General features: G+C 45.1%; 1 protein-coding gene, 1 long non-coding RNA gene and 1 pseudogene across 2 annotated transcripts; all 3 read right to left on the bottom strand.

Moving 5' to 3' along the window:
• Positions 1 to 845: 845 nt before the first annotated feature.
• Positions 846 to 3,330, bottom strand: LOC123073756 (uncharacterized). Its single transcript, XM_044496797.1, has 2 exons — positions 3,231 to 3,330; positions 846 to 2,332 (listed from the first exon to the last, which is right to left on the bottom strand). The coding sequence occupies exon 2, from the start codon at positions 2,310 to 2,312 to the stop codon at positions 1,074 to 1,076; it is 1,239 nt and encodes a 412-aa protein (XP_044352732.1). The 5' UTR covers positions 2,313 to 2,332; positions 3,231 to 3,330; the 3' UTR covers positions 846 to 1,073.
• A 3,408-nt stretch (positions 3,331 to 6,738) lies between these two features.
• Positions 6,739 to 12,157, bottom strand: LOC123076047 (receptor-like protein EIX1; annotated as a pseudogene).
• A 2,661-nt stretch (positions 12,158 to 14,818) lies between these two features.
• Positions 14,819 to 19,787, bottom strand: LOC123076883 (uncharacterized). Its single transcript, XR_006436284.1, has 4 exons — positions 19,218 to 19,787; positions 16,965 to 19,148; positions 16,245 to 16,324; positions 14,819 to 15,128 (listed from the first exon to the last, which is right to left on the bottom strand). It is a non-coding gene; the product is annotated as an uncharacterized lncRNA (long non-coding RNA).
• Between the last annotated feature and the right edge of the window lie 579 nt (positions 19,788 to 20,366).

The raw sequence follows: 20,366 nt of genomic DNA, 5'->3' as shown, positions 1-20,366 counted from the left end.
CTCCTTATAAGTTAATTCGGAGCCATCGGTGTAGTGGGTTTGTCTACCATCTTTCGCACATTGTTTGAAGAATGAAAATAAGCTGTCAATGGAAATAAGCTGTCAACTATTTTGAAATAAACAATATAAATTAGTTAATAACTATGTTTGAGAAACTCACATAACGGTAGAATGGGAAGCGTATCAACAAGGACCCAAATGTCCATATTGTTTTGCTCGATGTCAGGATCACCAAGATCCATGGTGACAATCATACCCTCATAAAAACCATACATTTTGCAAAGTTCTTCCCAATTTTGGCAACCAAAATGGGTTACGCCCTGAGAATTGTATAGATTTACTTCAAAATCCATATCATGATGGGTCCTTAGGTGTATTTTCTTTGTTTCAAAATTTTCATGGTCTTCAAAACCCATCCTCTCAAAGACATAGCGTCTTGCATGGCATGGGATAAGCTAGTCGAATTGTAAAAGATGAAAATTAGATGTTGAAATAGTTGAAGTCGTGCTTAATTACGAAAAAACACTTGTCGTCGTTGCGTACCGTTTCAACATCGAAGGTCTCCTCGAGCTTAATGCTGAAGCGTCGATCTTCGTCTAGGTGAGGGCACCTGTCGCACAAACCTCGATCGTCGTGGCACCAGCTGCACTCCCCCGGGAGACATTCGTCGTCCGAGTATGACATTTCCTACGTTCATAATTCAAAGATTAAACTTGTACAATTAAATATATGTACTAAAAAACCTAAATTCTACGTTCATACTGAATCCTACTTTTAGATGACCTAGACATAAACAAATGTGAGAATTCCCGGAAAAATGAAAAATTGAATTACTGCAAAATCTCATGATAAACCAAAAGAATACACATGGGGTGCATTGTGAAACTAATATAAAGTTATCAAGCAGCAGATCCCGTTTCTTCCATGACATGACACAAAAGGACAATTTGATGGTGTAACAAACGAACAATTCGATGGTGTAACAAACGAACAATTTGGATACAGGTAAATCTTGCCCTGCACTCCATCAAACTCCAGAATGATGCGTGCAGTCTGCAGATCACAACAACAAATTACGAATCCTCACGACACATGAAGGGATAGAGAGAGCCCCGGTATTCCCCGTTCGGCCGCTGCACACGCATGCTCCGGAGATGCACCGCAAAATAGTCGTACTTGTCCATCTTGAAGATTATCTTGAAGAAGACGTACCCATTTCGTGAATGCACGTTGCTAGCGCTCCCGACGACATCGGCCGCATCAACGTCCGCGACCAGCCCCGTGATGATCGGATATAGCTCCACTTCTCTTTCCAGGTTGCACTGTTTGAAGACACGCGTAATACTGCCCTCTCGCGGCTTCGGTAGGCTGTAGAGCCGGAGCACAAGGAACTTATTTATGCAGACGAACCAAAGCTTCTCGTCGTCTCCCCTGCCATAATCCACGAACGCGCCACACTTCGGCGTCACCAACAAAGAAGCCCCCCCTGTGCGCATATCCAGCATCAACATCATCATGACATCCGTCATGTGCATGCATCCAATACTCTTGAACAGCGCGGCGCCAGCCCGAGCTGCCTGTCCACCATGAGTACCACCAATGCACCAGCCGCGGGTCCTCATACTGCTGGCCCGATAAGGAAGGGTGCTCCAGCTGCTGTCACCAGCGGAGCCACCCGAGTGCACAAACGTCTGGTAGATCCACTCACCATGGTGGTCACCAGGTACCGCCACCACACACACCACCTTGAACGACACATCTGAGGCTCCAGGTCTGAGCAGACGCCTATTATTGGCAGCTAGTGCATCATCACTGAAGATGGCAGCGCCGAAGAAGAAGCAATACTGGTTGTTTACCACTGGAGGGAGTGCCTGCAAGTCATGGGTGACAGGGTTGTATATCGCGAGCATGACCGACTCGTGAATGATGAGTCGTTCATGGCAAAGGAGGAGAAGGTTCTCCAAGGAGTCCACGATGGACCACGGGCCACTGGGTAGAGACAGTGGATTGTTCGCTTGGATGTTGTTGGTCTTCTCGGCGAGTTCGGGTGATGCAATTTGGTCGATGGGACTAAAGAATATGGAGCGAATAGCCAACTCTTCTGGTGAGAAGACCTCTTGAAAAATGCCACAGAGCATAGGTGGTCGGTGACGGCGAAGGATGCCACGGTCGGTGATCAAATGGCACCATGTTTTGCAAGCTAGCATAGAGTGGGCAATGCTTGTCGGATCCGGCAGGCATGAGAAGATGTTTGCCTGGATGTCTTGGTGGAGGAGGTCAACATAACACATCTCAGGTGCATCCATGGTCATCTTGGATGGATCTCCACTTTCTGCACAATTGCACATTCACAAAAATGAATTACAGTGAATTGTGCCGGATAACATGTAATGGTGATATTTTTTGTGCAAAATTCACAACGGTGACACTGCTCTCCAAATTTAATTGTCCTCAATATGTGCAACATCAGTGGTCGTTGATGGTTAGAAAACTAAGAGGGACATATATGGACATATCCCACATGGTGTCTTGGCCTGCAACGTTGTAGAATAGCGCAGTACCAAAGGCCCAACAATCCATCAGGCATATACACCGGACTTATTAGACAACAAAAGACTTACTATTTCTCGCTGCCCTACCCTTCCTCTTTCCCCACAGGTCGTGGTGCATCCTATAGATCAACCGCGACACAACCCAACTACATGTTTGTGTATGTCTCCACCACCTCTAGCAGGCTACTCCTTCAATTTTCCCCTACCCTGATGTAAGGCAAGACGATGGATATCCCCTGCCATCACACGCCAAACATGTTCCTATTGGTCAAGTTGTGAGGCAAGCGATTGAGCGGTTCACTAGAACTGGAAGCGCTTCAAGATCCAACCCATCTCTATCCTTGGCAGCATCACCTCTTTCCTCCCCTCCCCACCCCCACCCCCCCAAAAAAAAGGTTGGCATCGCCCTGACCCAAATCCCCATTTTCTCATCAATCCCTTCTCCTCTTGACCTAGAAAAGCTCAATGATGAAAAAAGAAGTCTACTGATGACCAAATCCCACATGAGGGAAAGATGGACAAGGGCCACTAATTCTCGCGCTAGCATTCTCGTGTCGCTCTATCACACTTTCCGATTCATCCGAAACACCAGATCTATTCTCCCCAATTTGACGCGCTTTCTATTTACAAAATAGCTTGCTAGAAAAAAATTATTGGTTAAAGATCTGGGAATCATACCAAAGGACTCCCCACCCTGTCTTAGGGTGATTTGTAGATCTGCAGATTTGCGCTGCTAGAGTTCTAACCTTGTGAGGATTATGACGACTATGAGGTGTGGCGGCGGAAGGATGTTGAGAGCTTCGCTCTAGGGTTATGGTGGGAGGAGTCAAATAGGTGTCACCGTTTGGATTTTTGTATATTGTGACCCATGTGGCGATGTGTGGCGTCTTATACATATATGGCTAGTTTTGAGGCCAATATTAAATGAATGTAACAATTCAGCATGTTTTTATTGTTATCTAAGGTACATGTCGTGTGTTTGGGTAAAATATGTATGGGTAGAAATATTCACAAAATTTATGTCTGAGCACAATCTCTATTTTTCCTTCTTGCAAACCGTAGCCCACCATACATGAACAGTCAAAGATGTCTAATCTAATTTTACAACCTACCGATGGAGCGTGCAACCTCTTATGAGCCACCTCTTACAAAGCAGGAAATTTCTGATGAAAAGACTGCACTACTTGACCATTTACCTAAATTCATGCACATTTATCACATTCAAAAACATTTTTCTAAAATTCATTACTATTTTCTAAACATTGCATGTACATATTTATAAATACATTATCATTTCAAAAAATTCATGTTTCTAAAATTAGTGAACATTTTAAAATTTAATGATTATTTTTCTAATATTTTCAATATTTTTAAAACTCTAGTGTGTTTTGAAAAATCATGGCTTCTAAGAAAGTTCTCTAAGATTTTCTTAAAATTTCGAATATTTTTCTTCAATCTAAGAATTTTTTTCAAGTCAGAAGAAAACCTAAAAAAAACTAAAAGCGAACAGGAAAATCAGAAGAAGAAAAAAACAAGAAAACCGGATGAATGCGCCAAACCGGATGAACTCTAGCGGTCCTCTCCCTGTTTGGGGGCAGGCTACTCCTTCAATTTCCCCCTACCCTGATGTAATGCAAGACGATGGATATCCCCTGCCATCACACGCCAAACACGTTCCTATTATTTGGTCAAGTTGGGAGGCAAGCGATTGAGCGGTTCACTAGAGCTGGGAAGCGCTTCAAGATCCAACCCCTCTCTATCCTTGGCAGCATCACCTCTTTGCCCCCACCCCCACCCCCTCTCCAAAAAAAAGGCTGGCATCCCCCGCACCCTTATCCCCATTTTTTCGTCAATCCCTTCTCCTCTTGACCTAAAAAGCTCGATGATGAAAAGTCGAAGGAAGTCTACTAATAACCAAATCCCACATGAGTGAAAGATGGACAAGGGCCACTAATTCTCACGCTATCATTCTCGTGTCGCTCTATCGCACTTCCCGATTCATTCGGAATACCAGATCTATTCTCCCCAATTTGACGCGCTTTCTATTTACAAAATAGCTTGCTGGAGAAAAATATTGGTTAAAGATCTAGGAATCATACCAGAGGACTCCCCACCCTGTCCTAGGATGGTTTGTAGATCTGTAGATTTGTGCCGCCAGAGTTCTAACCTTGTGAGGATTATGACTATGAAGTGCATCAGCGGAAGGATGTTGAGAGCTTCGCTCTAGGGTTATGGTGGGAGGAATCAAATAGGTGTCGCCATTTGGATTTTTATATATTGTGACCCATGTGGCGATGTGTGGCATCTTATACACATATGGCTGGTTTTGAGGCCAATATTAAATGAATGTAACAATTCAGCATGTTTTTATTGTTATCTAGAAAAGATACATGGCATGTGTTTGGATAAAATATGAATAGTTAGAAATATTCACAAAAGTTATGTCTGAGCACAATCTCTAATTTTCCTTCTTGCAAACCGTAGCACACCATACATGAACTGTCTAAGATGTCTAATCTTATTTTACAACCTACGGATGGAGCGTGCAACCTCCTATGAGCCACCCCTTACGAAGCAGGAAAGTTCCGATGAAAAGACTGCAGTGCTTGACCATTTTCCTAGGTCCATGCACATTTTTTCACATTGATAAACATTTTTCTAAAATTCATGACTATTTTCTAAACATTGCATGTACATTTTTATAAATACAAATACATTTAAGAACATTTTAAAAATGTAATGATTATCTTCTAAATTTGTGAATATTTGAAAAACCCATGAGTGTTTTGAAAATTCATGGCTTTTAAAAATGTTTTTGAATATTTTCTTAATTTTTTTTGAATATTTTCTTCAATGTATGATTTTTTTTTTCAAATCAGAAAACTGCCTGAAAAACTGAAAGCAAACAGGAAAACCAGAAGAAGAAGAAAGGTAGAAAACCGGGTGAAAGCGCCCACGCAGGCCCCAAAGTGGGCCGGAGGGAAAAGCTAAAAGCAAACAGGAAAACTGGATGAATGCGCCCAGCTGGGCCGGTTTGGACTCGAGGGCTGGCCCCAGCGCTCCTCCCTGTTTGGGGTTGGGCCCCGGCGGACAACCAGATCGGGGAGGAGTCCCCCTGCCCGCCGTTCCCCCACCGGCGACGACGGCGGCGATCCACCTGAGCGCTACAAAGGCGAGGGCGGCCTCAGGTGCTGTCAAGGCAGCTGTCCAGCCGGCGAGGAGGCCAGCGCTGGATAGGATGGATTCGGCGCCCCCGGAGCTCCTTGGCGAGGGCTTCCCAGGCGAGGCGCCCTGCTGCACCATGGCCGGCGAGTGCTGCAGAGCTGCGGCCATTGCTGCTCCGAGCGCGCCGATCGAGAGGAGGAAATTGCTGGTTAGTTAATTCCTTCCCTCTGACTTCTTATTTATCTGTTTCACCATCATTCAGAGTAACCAAATACAGTCACTTAAGTCTAAATCTTGTGAAATTCAAGTACTTGCTGCTGATTGACATTAACATCTGAGGATTACACAGTCAATGCCATTTCTACGGTGCACATTTCAAGCTACAAATAAAAACTTGAAGCCAACGGAATAAAGTACTCGTACTCGTACCCTTCAGAGAACAGAGTATAAGTGCAAGGTTATAAACTGAAATTCTGCAGGGATTCATACAGCTAATTTAGTGCAGATGACAAAACCATCATGCAAAAAATAAAAAACTTACTCGTTGTAACGGCTAAAAATGTTCAAATTACTCAGGGAAAGACCACCCTCATGATTATTACTCCCTCCATTCCTAAATATTTGTCTTTCTAGAGATTCAACAAGTGACTACATACGGAGCAAAATGAGTGAATCTACACTCTAAAATATGTCTATATACATTCGTATGTGGTAGTCCATTTGAAATCTCTAAAAAGACAAATATTTAGGAACGGAGGGAGTACATCCCAGAAGAATAGTAAAGTCTTAGATGTGTCAGAATTACGAAATAATATTAAGTCTTACATTTACCACAATAGTTCGACAATAGTAAATTCATAAATGTATCTGAAGAGCTAGACATCTTCATCTTTATTTAGAGGTACAAACATGGCACACAATATAACAAATGCTGCTGAAGATCTACCACACCCTGGTTAATAGTCCAGAGCTCTGGTTCAGTGGGTTGCAGCACATACACTGCCTCCTTCAGAATAATTGCTTATTCTGCATCTGTGTTCTTTGCGAAGCTTGCCCACTTCACAGCCGCAAATACATAGACTTGATCGTACACCTTGTCGAAGAGCCGGAAATAAGCAATTCTCCATGTCTTCTTGAACAGTAGTGCACAAAACACCATCCAGAGCCCCACCACAAATTCCAGCACAAGACCAAAGTAAAACGTCAGTGGGTCAAATTCTTCGTTGCTGCTTTTGAGATCACCATGGATGGAAGAATCATTTCCTGGACAATTCTTATGGACAGGAGGCCCACAAAGTCCACTGTTGCCGATGTACATAAGTGACTGGCTGTCCAAATTGAGGATGTCAAGTTGGGGGCCAGATGGTATCATTCCAGACAAACTGTTGTAGGACAGGTTCAGGTAGCTCAGAGATGTCAGACTTGACAAGCTCAATGGGATTTCACCATAAAGCTTGTTCTGAGAGAGGTCGAGAGATACCAATGACTGCACAGCGCCAATCATGTTTGGAATTTGTCCACTCAATTGGTTCGATGATAAATTCAAATTAATGAGTGCAACAAGGGAAGTGATGTCTGTGGGAATTTCACCAGTCAGGGAGTTGCTTGATAAATCTATATTCACAAAATATGCAATTGTGCTACCATAGATAAGTTTTTGTCCTTTAGTAATTACTGACAATATTTCTGCTAGGTGACCAGCGCCAAATGTTGGAGAAACCAATTGAATGTTATTTAAATGTATGCCTCGATTATCAGACCTAGGCATGAATTGCTCTTGTAAATTTTTCATAAATGTTAACTTTGACAAATGCAATGGTATAGGACCAGAGAAGTTGTTGACCGATAGATCCAAAAATTGAAGATACCCAAGATTTGTTATTTCGACTGGAATAGTACCAGAAAGTGCACTGTGGCTCAATAGTAGAAAACGTAACTTCCACAACTCTCCTATCCATGTAGGTAACCTTCCAGAGAACTTGTTCCATGCAAGATCCAAGAACTTCAGCCTTGTGCTATTCTGCAAGAATGCTGGGAATTTTCCAGATAAACTGTTATTGCTGAGCAGAAGAAATTGTATCTGTTTGCCGTCAAAACATTGAGGAATTTCAGACTCCAAAATATTGTTTGACAAATCTAGATATAACAAGCTCTGTAATTTGCACATGGATTCTGGAATGCGTCCTTCAATTTGATTTGAATACATAAGAAGCATTTCAAGATCCGGACCACCAATATTTGATGGCAGCCTTCCTGAAAATGAATTGTTTGAGATGTCCAACTCTCTGATATTTTCTGGCAACGAAGGTACTGGTCCTGTAAGCCGATTTGAAGAGACATAGAGTTATTTAAATGCCATAGTATCCAGATCTGCTGGCAAGCTGCCACATAGTTGGTTGTCAGAGATATTGAGGTAGGTGGCTTGTGAAAATGTAGACCAAAACCAATCAGGAATGTTGCCCTTCAGATATGTGCTTGAGATGCTAAGTCTGGTGATTTCTGTCTGCCATTGAAGCCAAGTTGGGAACAGTGGGCCCATCTTGGAGGATTCAAACAGTGCAGACTTCAAACTAAAGGGAGGAAGCCAACCTGAACCCACCATAACCTTCAAGCTGTTGAAAGAAAGGTCTATGTCCTTCAAGTTTCTTAGACCTGTAAAGTGTTCCTCTGTGATCATACCGCTGAAGTTGTTGCCACTTAGGTCCAGAGAAATCAGGCTAGTAAGGTAACTTATTTCAGTTGGTACACTTCCATTCAAGTTGTTATAACTTACGTGCAAGGAAGTGAGACGAGTAAGGGCACCTATTTCAGTTGGTAAACTACCATAGAAGCAGTTGTTCCTTAGGTCCAAGGAAGTGAGACGAGTAAAGGCACCGATATAGGTCCAGTGAGGTGATTGTCGCTGAGATCAAGGGAGGTTAGACATGTCAGATTCCCAAGCTGTGCTGGTATAGGTGCAACAAGGTTGTTATTGAAGAGATGCAGTGTGCTCAACCTGGTGAATTCACCGATAAAATTTGGCAGTGTTCCAGTGAAATTGTTATTACACTAGTAGAAAAAGGGCCATTTGTCCCGGTTTATAAGGCCCATCTGTCCCAGTTGGGGAACCGGGACTAAAGGGTCGTTACTAATGCCTAGGCCTTTAGTCCCGGTTCTTATACTAACCGGGACAGATGGACCAGTGGCACCAACCGGGACCAATAGGCATCCACGCGTCAGCTGTTCAGGGGCTAGGGTTTTTATTTTTTTTCTGAAAGAGGGGTGGATTTGGGGCTTTGTATGGTTAATTAAGGTGTTTCATATATTGTGTTAGGTAGCTAATTAATTAATAGAGAGAAGTGTCCTCTCTTATCTCCGTGCTTGGTCAACGCTACGTACTATACATAAAGAGGCCCTCGACACGCTAGCTAGTAAGAAAATGAAGGAAACCATCAAGTACAGAAGTTCGTCATGCATACCGAGAGAAGTGATCGACCTCTCCTTCTCCGAGAGATTGGTCGAACAACAAGTTTTCGTATTATCTATCTGACGCTACTGGCTACATACATATACAATATGTAAGATCTCTTACAATCCCCTAGCATTTGAACTCAACTTCCACATGGTATTCTCCGGCTTTATTGATGACGTGGTCAAGAAAGAATCCCGCCAATTCCTCTTGGATTGCTTTCATGCAATCTTGTGGTAGGAGTTCATTCCGCATCTGCCACGTCTAATTTGAAGAAGGGGCTTAATACATATATATGAATGAAACTCAACAGAAATGATGGTGTAATAAAATGAAATTGTGAATATTATTGCTTACGCACTTCATATTGTCTTTTAGAGTAGGCCCGCTTATTTTTCAAAGTCGCGTTGTAGGTGAACTCGCACACGTAGTATCCACAGTAATCATTCCCTTGTTCCTGCCACAAGCACTTTACGAGAAATAGAGGTCAATCAAACTGATAATGAAGCATTATAAATTGCATTGATGAAAGTAGCTAGAATCAACAGAAGATGTGCGCAACTAGCTAGCTAGTAGTACTTACTTTCGGGTATGTATATCGCAGCTCCTTCGGCAGTCCCGGAGCTTCTGCGGTGAACTTTTTCCAAACCCTGCAAGACAAAGAAAATAATTATTACTTGAGATATCAGGAAATGAACAAAAAGTTGCCGATATGGTGCGATAATGATCAATTGAACTTACTTGTTGAGAATTTTAGTCATGTCCGCATAGGTCTCGGGATCTTTTCGTCTCGAGTCTAAGACGGTTACTAGTCTCTGCTCAAGCTTAATCTCCAGGAAAATATAGTGAAAGCTACGCATGCATGCATAACTCATCAATTACATTACTATAACCTCGCTCGAGTAATAAGGGAAACCGAATATGCACACGACAGTAACACTCACTTGAAGTTGTAAGGAAAGAGTATTAATCTTTGTTTGATTTATTATCAATCATTTGAGCAAGTTGGCTTCGGCATCTTTAGCGCTCTTTTTAACCTGAAATTCATCTATGAGATTTGTGTTAATGAACCCAATATCATAGAATTTTGCTTTTCTGCACTCGACGATCTTCAATTTGCATAATATAGTGAGGATAAGTACAAATACATGCAATGAAATAGCTGAGCTATATATAGAGACTTAATGACAGAAGTAGTACTTACAGACAGTAGCAAGTGACCGTTAATTTATCGAGGGCCTTTTGATTGAAGAACTGGAAGAACTCCTCAAATGGAACATGCAACAGACCAGTTCCAACGAGGTCGTGCTCCTCTTTAACTCTCAGATACAAAGTATTCGTCCCCCCAGACTCTCTGTAGGTTTTCATGTATCAATTATGGAATCTTCGCATCATCGTTGTTAGAGATTTTTCATCTTTGACGAGAGGCTTCCCGTACTTGTATCTGTGTTCGTCCCCTCCAAGAAATCATAATGTACATCGTCGGGCAGGTAATCTCCAAGATTGCTATAACCGGGCACCATCCCTGGAGCATTAGCGACGATGTCGCTAGACACATTGAGCGGGGGGCACGATTGGTTTGCTTGTTCGCTGAGCTGGGCAATTTTTTTCCCAGCTGCTCGTTCTTTTAACCTTTGATCACTGACAGTACTTCCCGACCGCTCCGCTTCGAGATATGCCTTTTCAGTAATGCGCTCATAGTTGGTTTTCGGCAGAGACTTTGGTGGTTTCCTCAGGGCATCGATAGTGCGCTTTGCTTTCACCGGATCTACCTTCTCCTCCGGAGGTGGATGTCTCTTTGCTTTCAACCCTTCAAAGAAGTCCTTCACTTCGGTCCGCACGATCTTCGCGTTTTCCTCCTCGGTCCTCTCGTACGGTAACTTCTCTAGAGGCTTGAGAGGTGGACCGTATCTGTATTGCCTCCCGCCTCTGGCTGTACTGCTAGACGCCGGAGCAGACGGAGCGGCTGCGGCTGTCTTCTTTTGTGCTTGCTTACGAGGCGGAGAGAAGGACTACGACGCGCTGGAGCAGCCGGGGCGACGGCGGGTCTCTTCCGCCCTTGCTGGCGAGGCGGAGAAGGAGGAGGCTGGTGGCTGCTCGGGCGTGCCGACGCAGGCGGAGTGCCGCCACGCGCCGGAGAAGGAGGCTGAGTGCCCTGATCGTCACTCGCCGGAGGAGGAGGCGGAGTGCCCTGACTCGCCGGAGGAGGAGGCATCCAGTTCGGAAGCTTGATGAGCTCCTTACGCCATAGGCATGGAGTCTTCAGACAAAAACCCAGCCGAGTCTCCCCTTCACCCGTAGGGTGGTCAAGCTGGAGGTCCTCAAATCCTTCTGTGATTTCATCCACCATCACCCTAGCATATCCTTCTGGAATCGGCCGGCAGTGAAAAGTTGCGCCAGGTTTAGGAGGTGCAACAGAGCCAACAGCGGCCTTGACTTTCAATTCCATCCACTGCGTCATAAGGTGGCAATGCTGAGACTCCGTGATAGCATCTACGGGGTAGCTAGCAGGAGCCGTGAAGATAGGCTCCTGAAGCAGCTCCGTGGAAGCCACGCTGCTTCTTCGCTGAGATGGCGGGGTAGCTTCGGGTGTAGCTTCGGCAGGTCGCGTGCTGCAAACTGCCTCTCGTTCCTCTAGCGATTGTACCCTTGCGTGCAGTGCCTGTAGTTGGGACACCTCCTTTTTCTTTTTCCTCTCCTGGCGTTTGTAACCGCCTGCGTCGGAAAATCCAGCCTTCCACGAAAGGGAGCCTGACGTGCCTCGTGTCCGTTCGGGGTGCTCAGAATTCCCGAGGGCCTCTGTGAGCTCGTCGTTCTCTCTGTCCAGAACGAAGATATTGGTGAAGACCACGTTGATGAAGACCTTGGCGATGAAGTGTCGGTGATGACGTCGCAGCGGTGTGTCGACGATAATGTGTCGCTTGAAGGCGTCCCTCGCGGCGACCAAGTGTCGATGCCGTGTCGCGTCGGAGAAGTTGATGAAGAATTGCATCGCTTTCCACGCCGGCCTGGCGTGTGGACGGTGCATATTGCAGTCGCTTCTCGTAGATGTGCTCGACGAAGTATGTTGGCTTGTAGCCTGACGTAGTCTTACAGCTTGATGATGCGGCGCTGGTCGGTGTAGATCGCTCGATGCAGTGGCTCGAACATTGGTGCAGTCTGGTCGGCACGATGCAGATGTAGTGGCACGATGTCGATCTGTGCCTGTGGTGTCCTGCTAGTCCGTGGCGAGGCCTCCGACCGACTTTGAATCGGCCCTCCTGTTATCGATGCATGCTGGAGCGGATGCAGATGGCCCCTGGATGGGCACGTGATGCATGGATGCATGCTAGCTCCTGGTCTCCTAGATGTCTGTGCTGGCAGGCCGACCTGAACCGATCTGCTCTTCGTAGCCGAGATGTCGAGCCAGCGTGGTTGCTGAGTGCGGCCTCGCGTACATCACCGTGGGCCTGCAATTACTGGAGGACGCCGCGCCGAGTACGCGTTCAGTCGCACGCAGTTCGCCAGCAGCGGCGATAACCTCGGTGCTCGGTGGCGTGCGTGTCACGGTCACCGTGTGGACGGCGGCGCGTTATGGATGCCGGCGGAGCTCATGTGGAGGGGAAGCCGATGCGGCTAGACGAAGTAGAGGCCGGCATCCGGGACGGCAGATTGTCGAGGAAGATCGGATCGACTCCGTGTGACCCGCCCGGTGTTGATGCGCTCGTACGCCTGGCTGGTTGCTGATCGCCGCCCGTGGTGTTGACGTAGATCGCGTCGGGGAGGTCTCGGGCTGATGTGCTCGTCCGCCGAAGTCGTGTGTCGCTCGAAGTCAAGGGGGCCGTTGCTGGTGGCCGGCCCTCCTGGCCTGCGCGTGTAACTTACGCTGGTGGATGCGAGGAGAGATCGATCGGAAAAGTGGGTTGTGATTTTATTGTATTTTTGGTGGCTAAAAAGAAACAATTTACTAGATGATCCTTAAATCTCAAGATTGAAAGCCTACAGAATTGATTTAATATCTAAGCTATAGAAGCCAATCTAATCTTTTGATCGATCAGCTGACTCGCCCTGGGGAGAGGAGATTAATCTCCCTGAGGGCGGCGCGTTGCGAAAGTGGTGGAAGGTCTTAGGATGAACGTCGTTGGACAAACCACTCTAATACCATGTGAAATTATAGGATGGTAATATTGTGTGTTATGTTGAACTGACCCCTCGTGTAAAAAGAATTTCAAAAAAATTCCCATCGCGGCCAACCAGCTCGCGTCACATGGCATAGCTGGTTGGCTGCCTTTCACTCATAGCGTAATGGGTTTAATTGCTAGCTCATAGCTTAATGGGTTTAATTGCTAGCCAATCAGCAGATTAGGACACGTCCGCATGGCAGATCTCCATCACTTATATATACTAGTAGAATGCCCGTGCGTTGCCACGGCTTTTAATTTATTTATTTTGATTACACCTATGAATAGAACGCATATCAAATTTCACATGTATTTTTTTTCTTCTGATTATGCATATAATGTATATCATATTTCACATATATAGAAAAAATAGCCTGCGACAATTGGAAAATAATTGAAGTCCACTGCAATGTAACTTGATTATGTATAGGTAGAGAGCAATATTATATGTTACAATTAAGGTCTACATGATGCGCTTAAGATATTTCCAGTCAGGATTGTTGCCTTTAGCTTCATTTGGATGGTATCTATAATACAAAAATATATTTCTCATCTCATAATCATCCTGCACAAGCACTATATAATTAGTATGAAGATTTAATCAAGCTAACATATACCTATAGATTTCTTGTTCAGTTTACTTTTTTTTATCAATAATAAATCACTCAACATCTATCTCTTTGTCCAATAACTCTCAACTCTCTCTGCAATCCCAGTCCATGGTTGCCACCTCTGTCCGTCTCTCTCTCTCTCCCTCTCTCCCTCCCTCCCTCCCATCAATCACTTGACTTGGAATAAAAAAGGGTTAGAAAAGATACTGTATAAATAGCATGCAATCTTGCTAAATATTGCAGTGTGATAATAATATAGTACTTGTGTAACACCTTCTTATGATTTGCAACAAAGAGAAATTTACGGTCAAGGTTCAACAACACACTGTATTTTCGAAAAGATGGAGTAACACTCTAATGTCCGTTTCAGTCTGATGTGTGTTGCTAAGATATGGTACCCATAAACCAGTTTGTGAGCTATTAAGAGGGACAATGCATACTCCAAATCTGTTTTGCACGGATTATGGTTCAAATAAAGATATTTCGTTGGCTGCCAAGAAGAGTGTAACAAATCTAGTAGACTATGTGCCCTTATCACTTTGTAGCTTTGTTCGTACCTCTACATCAACACAATGGAAAGTAAAAGTATGATGACAGCAGATATGCAAAATAACTTACAATCTGAGTAACCAAATGTAGTGGTTGAGATAGAAGTGCAATCCTTTTGCGTTAATAGTCACCATGTAGAAGAAGACCCATCTGATCATCCAAATACTATATATACAATCTGCACCGTAAGCACTACATTCTTAACCCAATTCAGGAATTGTAAGTAACAAGAAATTTTAAAATTATCTCTCTTAGCTGTAGACTTTGTTGATTTTTCTAGTGGTGAACCTTCCATGATGCACTACTTTCCCATGGTTAATTGTCAGTCCTTTGAGTTAAACCGAAAAAGGCTTTCGCCCCGCTTTATAAATAAAGCAAACCGCCACATAGCACTAGTACACAAGAAGGTTCACACCACACACACACAACTCTCACAAGACAGAGTACAAAAGGTTTTGCTGAGGGCACAGCTCAACAAGCCCAAAATAAACACAAAATGGGGCCGGGGAGGGACCCGACCCCTAATCCGGCTCGGGAGGTGGCGGAGGGAGCGTCGGCGATAAGTGGACGGCCATCGAGCGGAGGTCGGCGATGAAGGCAGAGATGGCGTCCCGATCCTGGGGCGGCTAAGCGGCTGCCAGAGCTGCAAGTAACCAGACAGTTTGAAGAGAGTGTCAGTAGCACGCCGAAGCGGAATGCGCTGGATCACAAATCTATTGCGGATCGTCCAGAGGGTCCAAGCAAGAGTCCCAATCTCCAGCGACCTAATGTGGCGAGAATGCGGGGAGGAGGCCTGGAGTTCAGCGAACATGTCGGGGAAATTGGTGTGGCACCAGTTGCCACCAACCACCTCACGAAAACAGCCCCAAATAAATTGGACGGACACGCAAGTGAAGAAGATGTGATTCGAGTCTTCAGGGACGCCACAAAGCGGGAAAAGGCCGGTACCGGAGCCATTGCGCTTGCGGACCTCTACGCCAGACGGAATCCGTCCGCGGATCCATTGCCACATGAAGATCCGGATCTTCAGGGGAAGGCGGACATGCCAAACCGCCGTGAGGGGAGGCGGGGCGGAGGAGGGGGCGACAGCCCGGTAGAGGAACTTGGTGGAGAATTGTCCCAACGGCTCTAGGCGCCACTGAACAGAATCTGGGCCAGCGTCAACCTGAGGCTCGTGGAGGGCAATGCAGTCAAGCAGCTCCTGCCAGTCGACAGTTTCCGGAGGCCCAAATGGTCTCCGGAAGGCGAGGCGCCCTAAGTCAATAAGGGCCCTCTCAACCGAGATCCTAGGATCTACGACGATGGAGAAGAGGTCGGGGAAGCGCACAGCGAAGGGGGAGTCGCCCACCCAGCGGACAAACCTGAACAGAGTCGTAGCTCCAGATCCAACCGAGATGGATGTCCCGATGCAAAGCACCGGGAGCAGCTGGATGACCGACTGCCAGAACTGGGAGCCGCCAGTTCTCTGGCAGAAGGCAAGTTGGCTGTCCACGAAGGTATTTATTTCGGATAATGTCTAACCAGAGGCCACCTTGCCCTTGGGCAATCCGCCAAAGCCAGCGGGATAGTAGGGCGATGTTCATGTGCTTAAAGCACATGATCCTAAGCCCTCCTACTCCCGAGGCTTGCAGATGTCCGTCTAGCTGACCATATGGTATTTCTATCTATCGTTGTCGCCCGCCCAGTAGAAACGAGACTGGACTTTGGCGATCTCATGATGCAGGGTTGTCAGTCTTCTTCAGAAAAAACATCACATTACCAACAAAAGCTTCATCTTCCACCAAAAGAGCACATGTACCGTTGCCTTGCTAAAATGCTTCAGATTTGGTAACTTGATTGCTGCAATTACCACACACAATTGAAATAAACCACAATAGGACAGACAAACTTAATTTCGGACGTCAAGTTAATAATCATGGAGAATTAGCATCTCTTTGAAGATTGCCCAGAATGCAATCAAATCATATTTTGTTGTAGCTTAACACAAAACAAAACAAACACATTTTCTAAAAGCGTAATCTCGACAGTGAAAAACATCAAAAAGGCATTAGCCGTGCATACAGATTAATTAGTCCTAGCAAATCTATAACACCAGTATAGTTTTCAAATTAGTCATAGCAAATCTAGATTGACACTAAACCTTCTACTAACTATGTCAAACTAAACAGGAACTTTGCATTGTCTGGTCACTGCGTCTACAATCTAACATGATTGATTAATTAAGTTGGCAAATTTTTTATTTGAAAAGAGAGTTGGCAGATGGTTTTAAACTGCAACAACTGATATATGTGTGTGGCATGCACGCACACCTAGCTAGCTTCTTGGTAATGGTCACCGACTAACAATCAAACGAAGACATACACGGTGCTTAACCAATAATAATTCAGAAAATTACAAGTTAACTAAAGCATCAAATTAATTGATAGATTCTTGGTCATGGTCAATGACTAACAATCAAAGCATAAAATTAATTAATTACCAGCATATGGATGCAGAGGCAGTTGGTTGTGGGGCCTTGGACCTCTGGACCCTGAGGCGGGCGAGGTTGCAGTTGGTCCTCCGGTCGTCAATCACCGATACGGACCGAAGCACGCCCTAATGGCCGCCTCCGCCTCCCAAAATGTAACCTGCCAAGCATCCATCTAGGCATAGCATCAACTAACGGGGCTGAATTAAACAAGAGAATTAACTACTGAACATGAATCGATGATGAGGGGAAGAGAGAATTGTTTGGGTGGGTACTCACGAATCCGCGGCCTTGGATATGTCGGTGCCCTTGTTGGCAATGACGACAGCCTCGAGGATCTCGCCGAAGAGCTCGAACTGGTCGTGCACACCCTCCTTGCTCATCTTCCACGCCGGGCCATACACGAACACCTTCGCAGCCGCGTGTCATCGCTGCCCGCCGACGCCTGATGAGCCATGGAGACCCTCTTCTCCTTCTTCTTCTGGCTCTGGGATCGGCCTGGTTTCTAGTGTAGCGCTTGGTTTCCGTCGATGTAGTGAATAGATCAACAGCGTTCTAGGGATCCGGCGATCCCGTACGTGTACAAGATTCGGCGGCGTCTTCTCTGTGAGGTCGGCGGCGGCGATCTGGTGCGTCTGTGTGAGGAAGATCACACGACGGTGGCTGCATGTCCTCCAGGGGATCGATAGGATCGGTGTTTGTGCGGGTTGGTTTTTTTGGGGTGCTTGCGTGGGGTGGGGTGGGGGGACAAAAAACCAACGAAAAAAAGGATGAAAATGGTGGGACGAAAAAAATTCGTGGAGACTATTCTACCAACTGAGACATTAGGGATAGAGATATTAGTGCATGATGCTATAAAGCAAAGGATTCCATCCGTCAGAATTAGCATACACAACCAATACTTCATAAATTCATATGCTCAATCAATTAGAACACAAAGTTACTTCCATTCAAGATGAAAAACTAACACAGGTGAATGCCCGTGCTACCATGAAACAACAAACTAAGACACTAATCAAAACATCATTTCAATTCACAATGTGAACGTCACATGCGACTTATGACTGTGTTGCGACAAAAATTGATAGTACAAATCAAGACGAACATATTTGTCATCATGAGTCAATCTATTTTTTTGTCTTTCTTGATTAGTTCATTAAATGAGATATTGATTAAAATATCTATGTCATGTGCATGTGTCACAACATGTTGTGTAAAACATTGGACTATTTCTCCTATTTTCTGTTCTCAACACCATCTCAGTATTTTTGTTTCAACCTGTTGTGCTCGGCGATACTTACCCCTAGGGACTCTCTTCCTCTCGTCTTCTCCTCTTTCCCGATGAAATCAAAGCATATGGTAAAACAATATTAAAATCAAACATTTTCATGCGTCTTTTGTGCAAGTACCTCAACTGTAACTAAGGGTGAGTTGTCAACAACACGTCTCTTACCTGTTGTCAGGTATAGCTAGCGCCTAGCAAGGAAAATGATTTCAGTTGGAAAAACATAACTGCTGCTGAAGTAGTAAGATATTTGTGACCAATCCGATCTACTTCTATGTATTTTATTGAGGAAGAAAATCTACACCGGTACCAACCAGAACGTAGGAACGAAACGGAAAACGAAAAAACTGTGTTGGTCATTGCCATCGCTGCAAGTGAATGAATTCTAAAATATTCTCCAGCTCAATAGATACACCACCATACATGCAATGCAAGCTACATAGTCATTATCATCTCTGAATTATGTTTAATTCACAAAAAGGATCTATTCACCATTTACTCATTAGAAAGGAGATACAAAACTTATGCGTAAAATATAATATGATGGAAAATTAGATGCCAGCAGTTTCTGTAATATTCAAACTTTGTACATTGCAAATTGCAAGAGAAAAAACTTTAGACAAAAGCCTGCACGATTACCGGCTGGATATCATATAGAAATATATTCAGAATTCTAGAGCGGTGATTACTGATAGCACATATGCTAGTGCAGAGAGAACTCACTTGTTGTGAGAAGAGGAAGGAGCTATGGCCAAAGGTTCGTTGACATTTTCGTTGAACATGCTTCTGGAGCAGGTAAACACACACCGGCATCCTCCCGTGACTGGCAACGGCGTGTAGAGCCCTGGAGCCACCGTCCCTAGCTGCCTCCTTGATGCGGCCGTTCCTGCCATCCAGCGCCCTCGCCATGCCTGGAAAAAAATCGCCCAAATCAGAAACAAGGGCAAAAAAACAAACGCCCAAATCAGGATCTGGATGACCTGGACGCAGGACGTCGTTGGTAGGCGCGGCGGCGAGCTCCATGACACGGCCATGGCGGCACCTGCAGAGAGGAATGGCGTGCAGCGCATAGGCATCACGTGTGGATACCTGCCTGCGGCGACGAGCTGCCGAGGGGCCGAGGGAGGGCACGTAGAGGACGCTCGATCAGCCAGCTGAGGAAGAGGCAAACGCAATCACACATGTATCGATCGATCCATGAAAAACTTTGCTCGCTGCCTCGCTCGCCTCCTGGACTGCCCAGCCGCGGCGTTGCCCTTTGTATGGATGGGGCGCTCGGCTGGGAAAAGGTAGGGAGGGAGGGCAAGGGGTGCGGGGCGGGGGCGGCGGCTGCTGGTGTAGAAGGGGATGAGCGCGGGCTAGCTAGGGATCACGGGAGCCGGGAGGGAGGTCCTCCGTAGGTTTTCACGTTTGGTCTATTTTTGAGGATGACGAACGAACGACTTATGCTCAGGAGAAAAGATAAACGTGTCTAGTGCGTGTTCGAAGGAGCTAAGTATGGAAGGGGATCGGTGAAAAAAATAAATGGAGAGGTAGGTGATTTGTTTGGAAGCTGATCCCATGTATATGATATTATTTCTGAATTCTTAATTACCAAATATTTACATGATTGAATTCAATTGACACCTACCAAAGTAAGCACGAATAAATGGAAAGAGGATCGGACGCGATTCGGTTTTAGTTGCGAAGGAGAAAAAAATTAAAATGAGGGAGATGGTGAGAGGGGGACGAAAAAAACCCTGCGAAAATAAACCATGGATGCTATTCACCAACTCAGACATTAGGAGTAAGATTTGTTTCAATTAATGTGATCGGGCAATTTAAGGTAAGGTTAATTAATTTAGATTTGGTCTTTAGAGATTGATCGTGATTGATTCTTTCACATAAAGACATTCCTCAATAACTTGTGTCGGAATGGAAAGTTCTGATCCGTTCAGATTTTTTTATTGTGTGTGAGGGTGACGCGAAACTGCTCCATTAGAAATAGAGATGGATCATGGGAGGTGACGAAAAAAACCCAGCGAAAAAAACCGTGAAAACTATTCACCAACTGCTCCATTAAAAATAGAGATGGATCATGGTAGGTAGATCGACATAATGTCCGAGTAAAGCTAGGGAAGCACGAGAAG

Source organism: Triticum aestivum, chromosome 3D (assembly GCF_018294505.1).
Source record: "Triticum aestivum cultivar Chinese Spring chromosome 3D, IWGSC CS RefSeq v2.1, whole genome shotgun sequence".
In the NCBI taxonomy this organism is placed as follows: domain Eukaryota; kingdom Viridiplantae; phylum Streptophyta; class Magnoliopsida; order Poales; family Poaceae; genus Triticum; species Triticum aestivum.
This window is presented reverse-complemented; position numbering and strand designations above follow the sequence as displayed.

Coding starts and splice junctions, on each gene's coding strand:
- LOC123073756 (XM_044496797.1), bottom strand. CDS start 2,312: ATGACCATGGATGCACCTGAGATGTGTTATGTTGACCTCCTCCACCAA.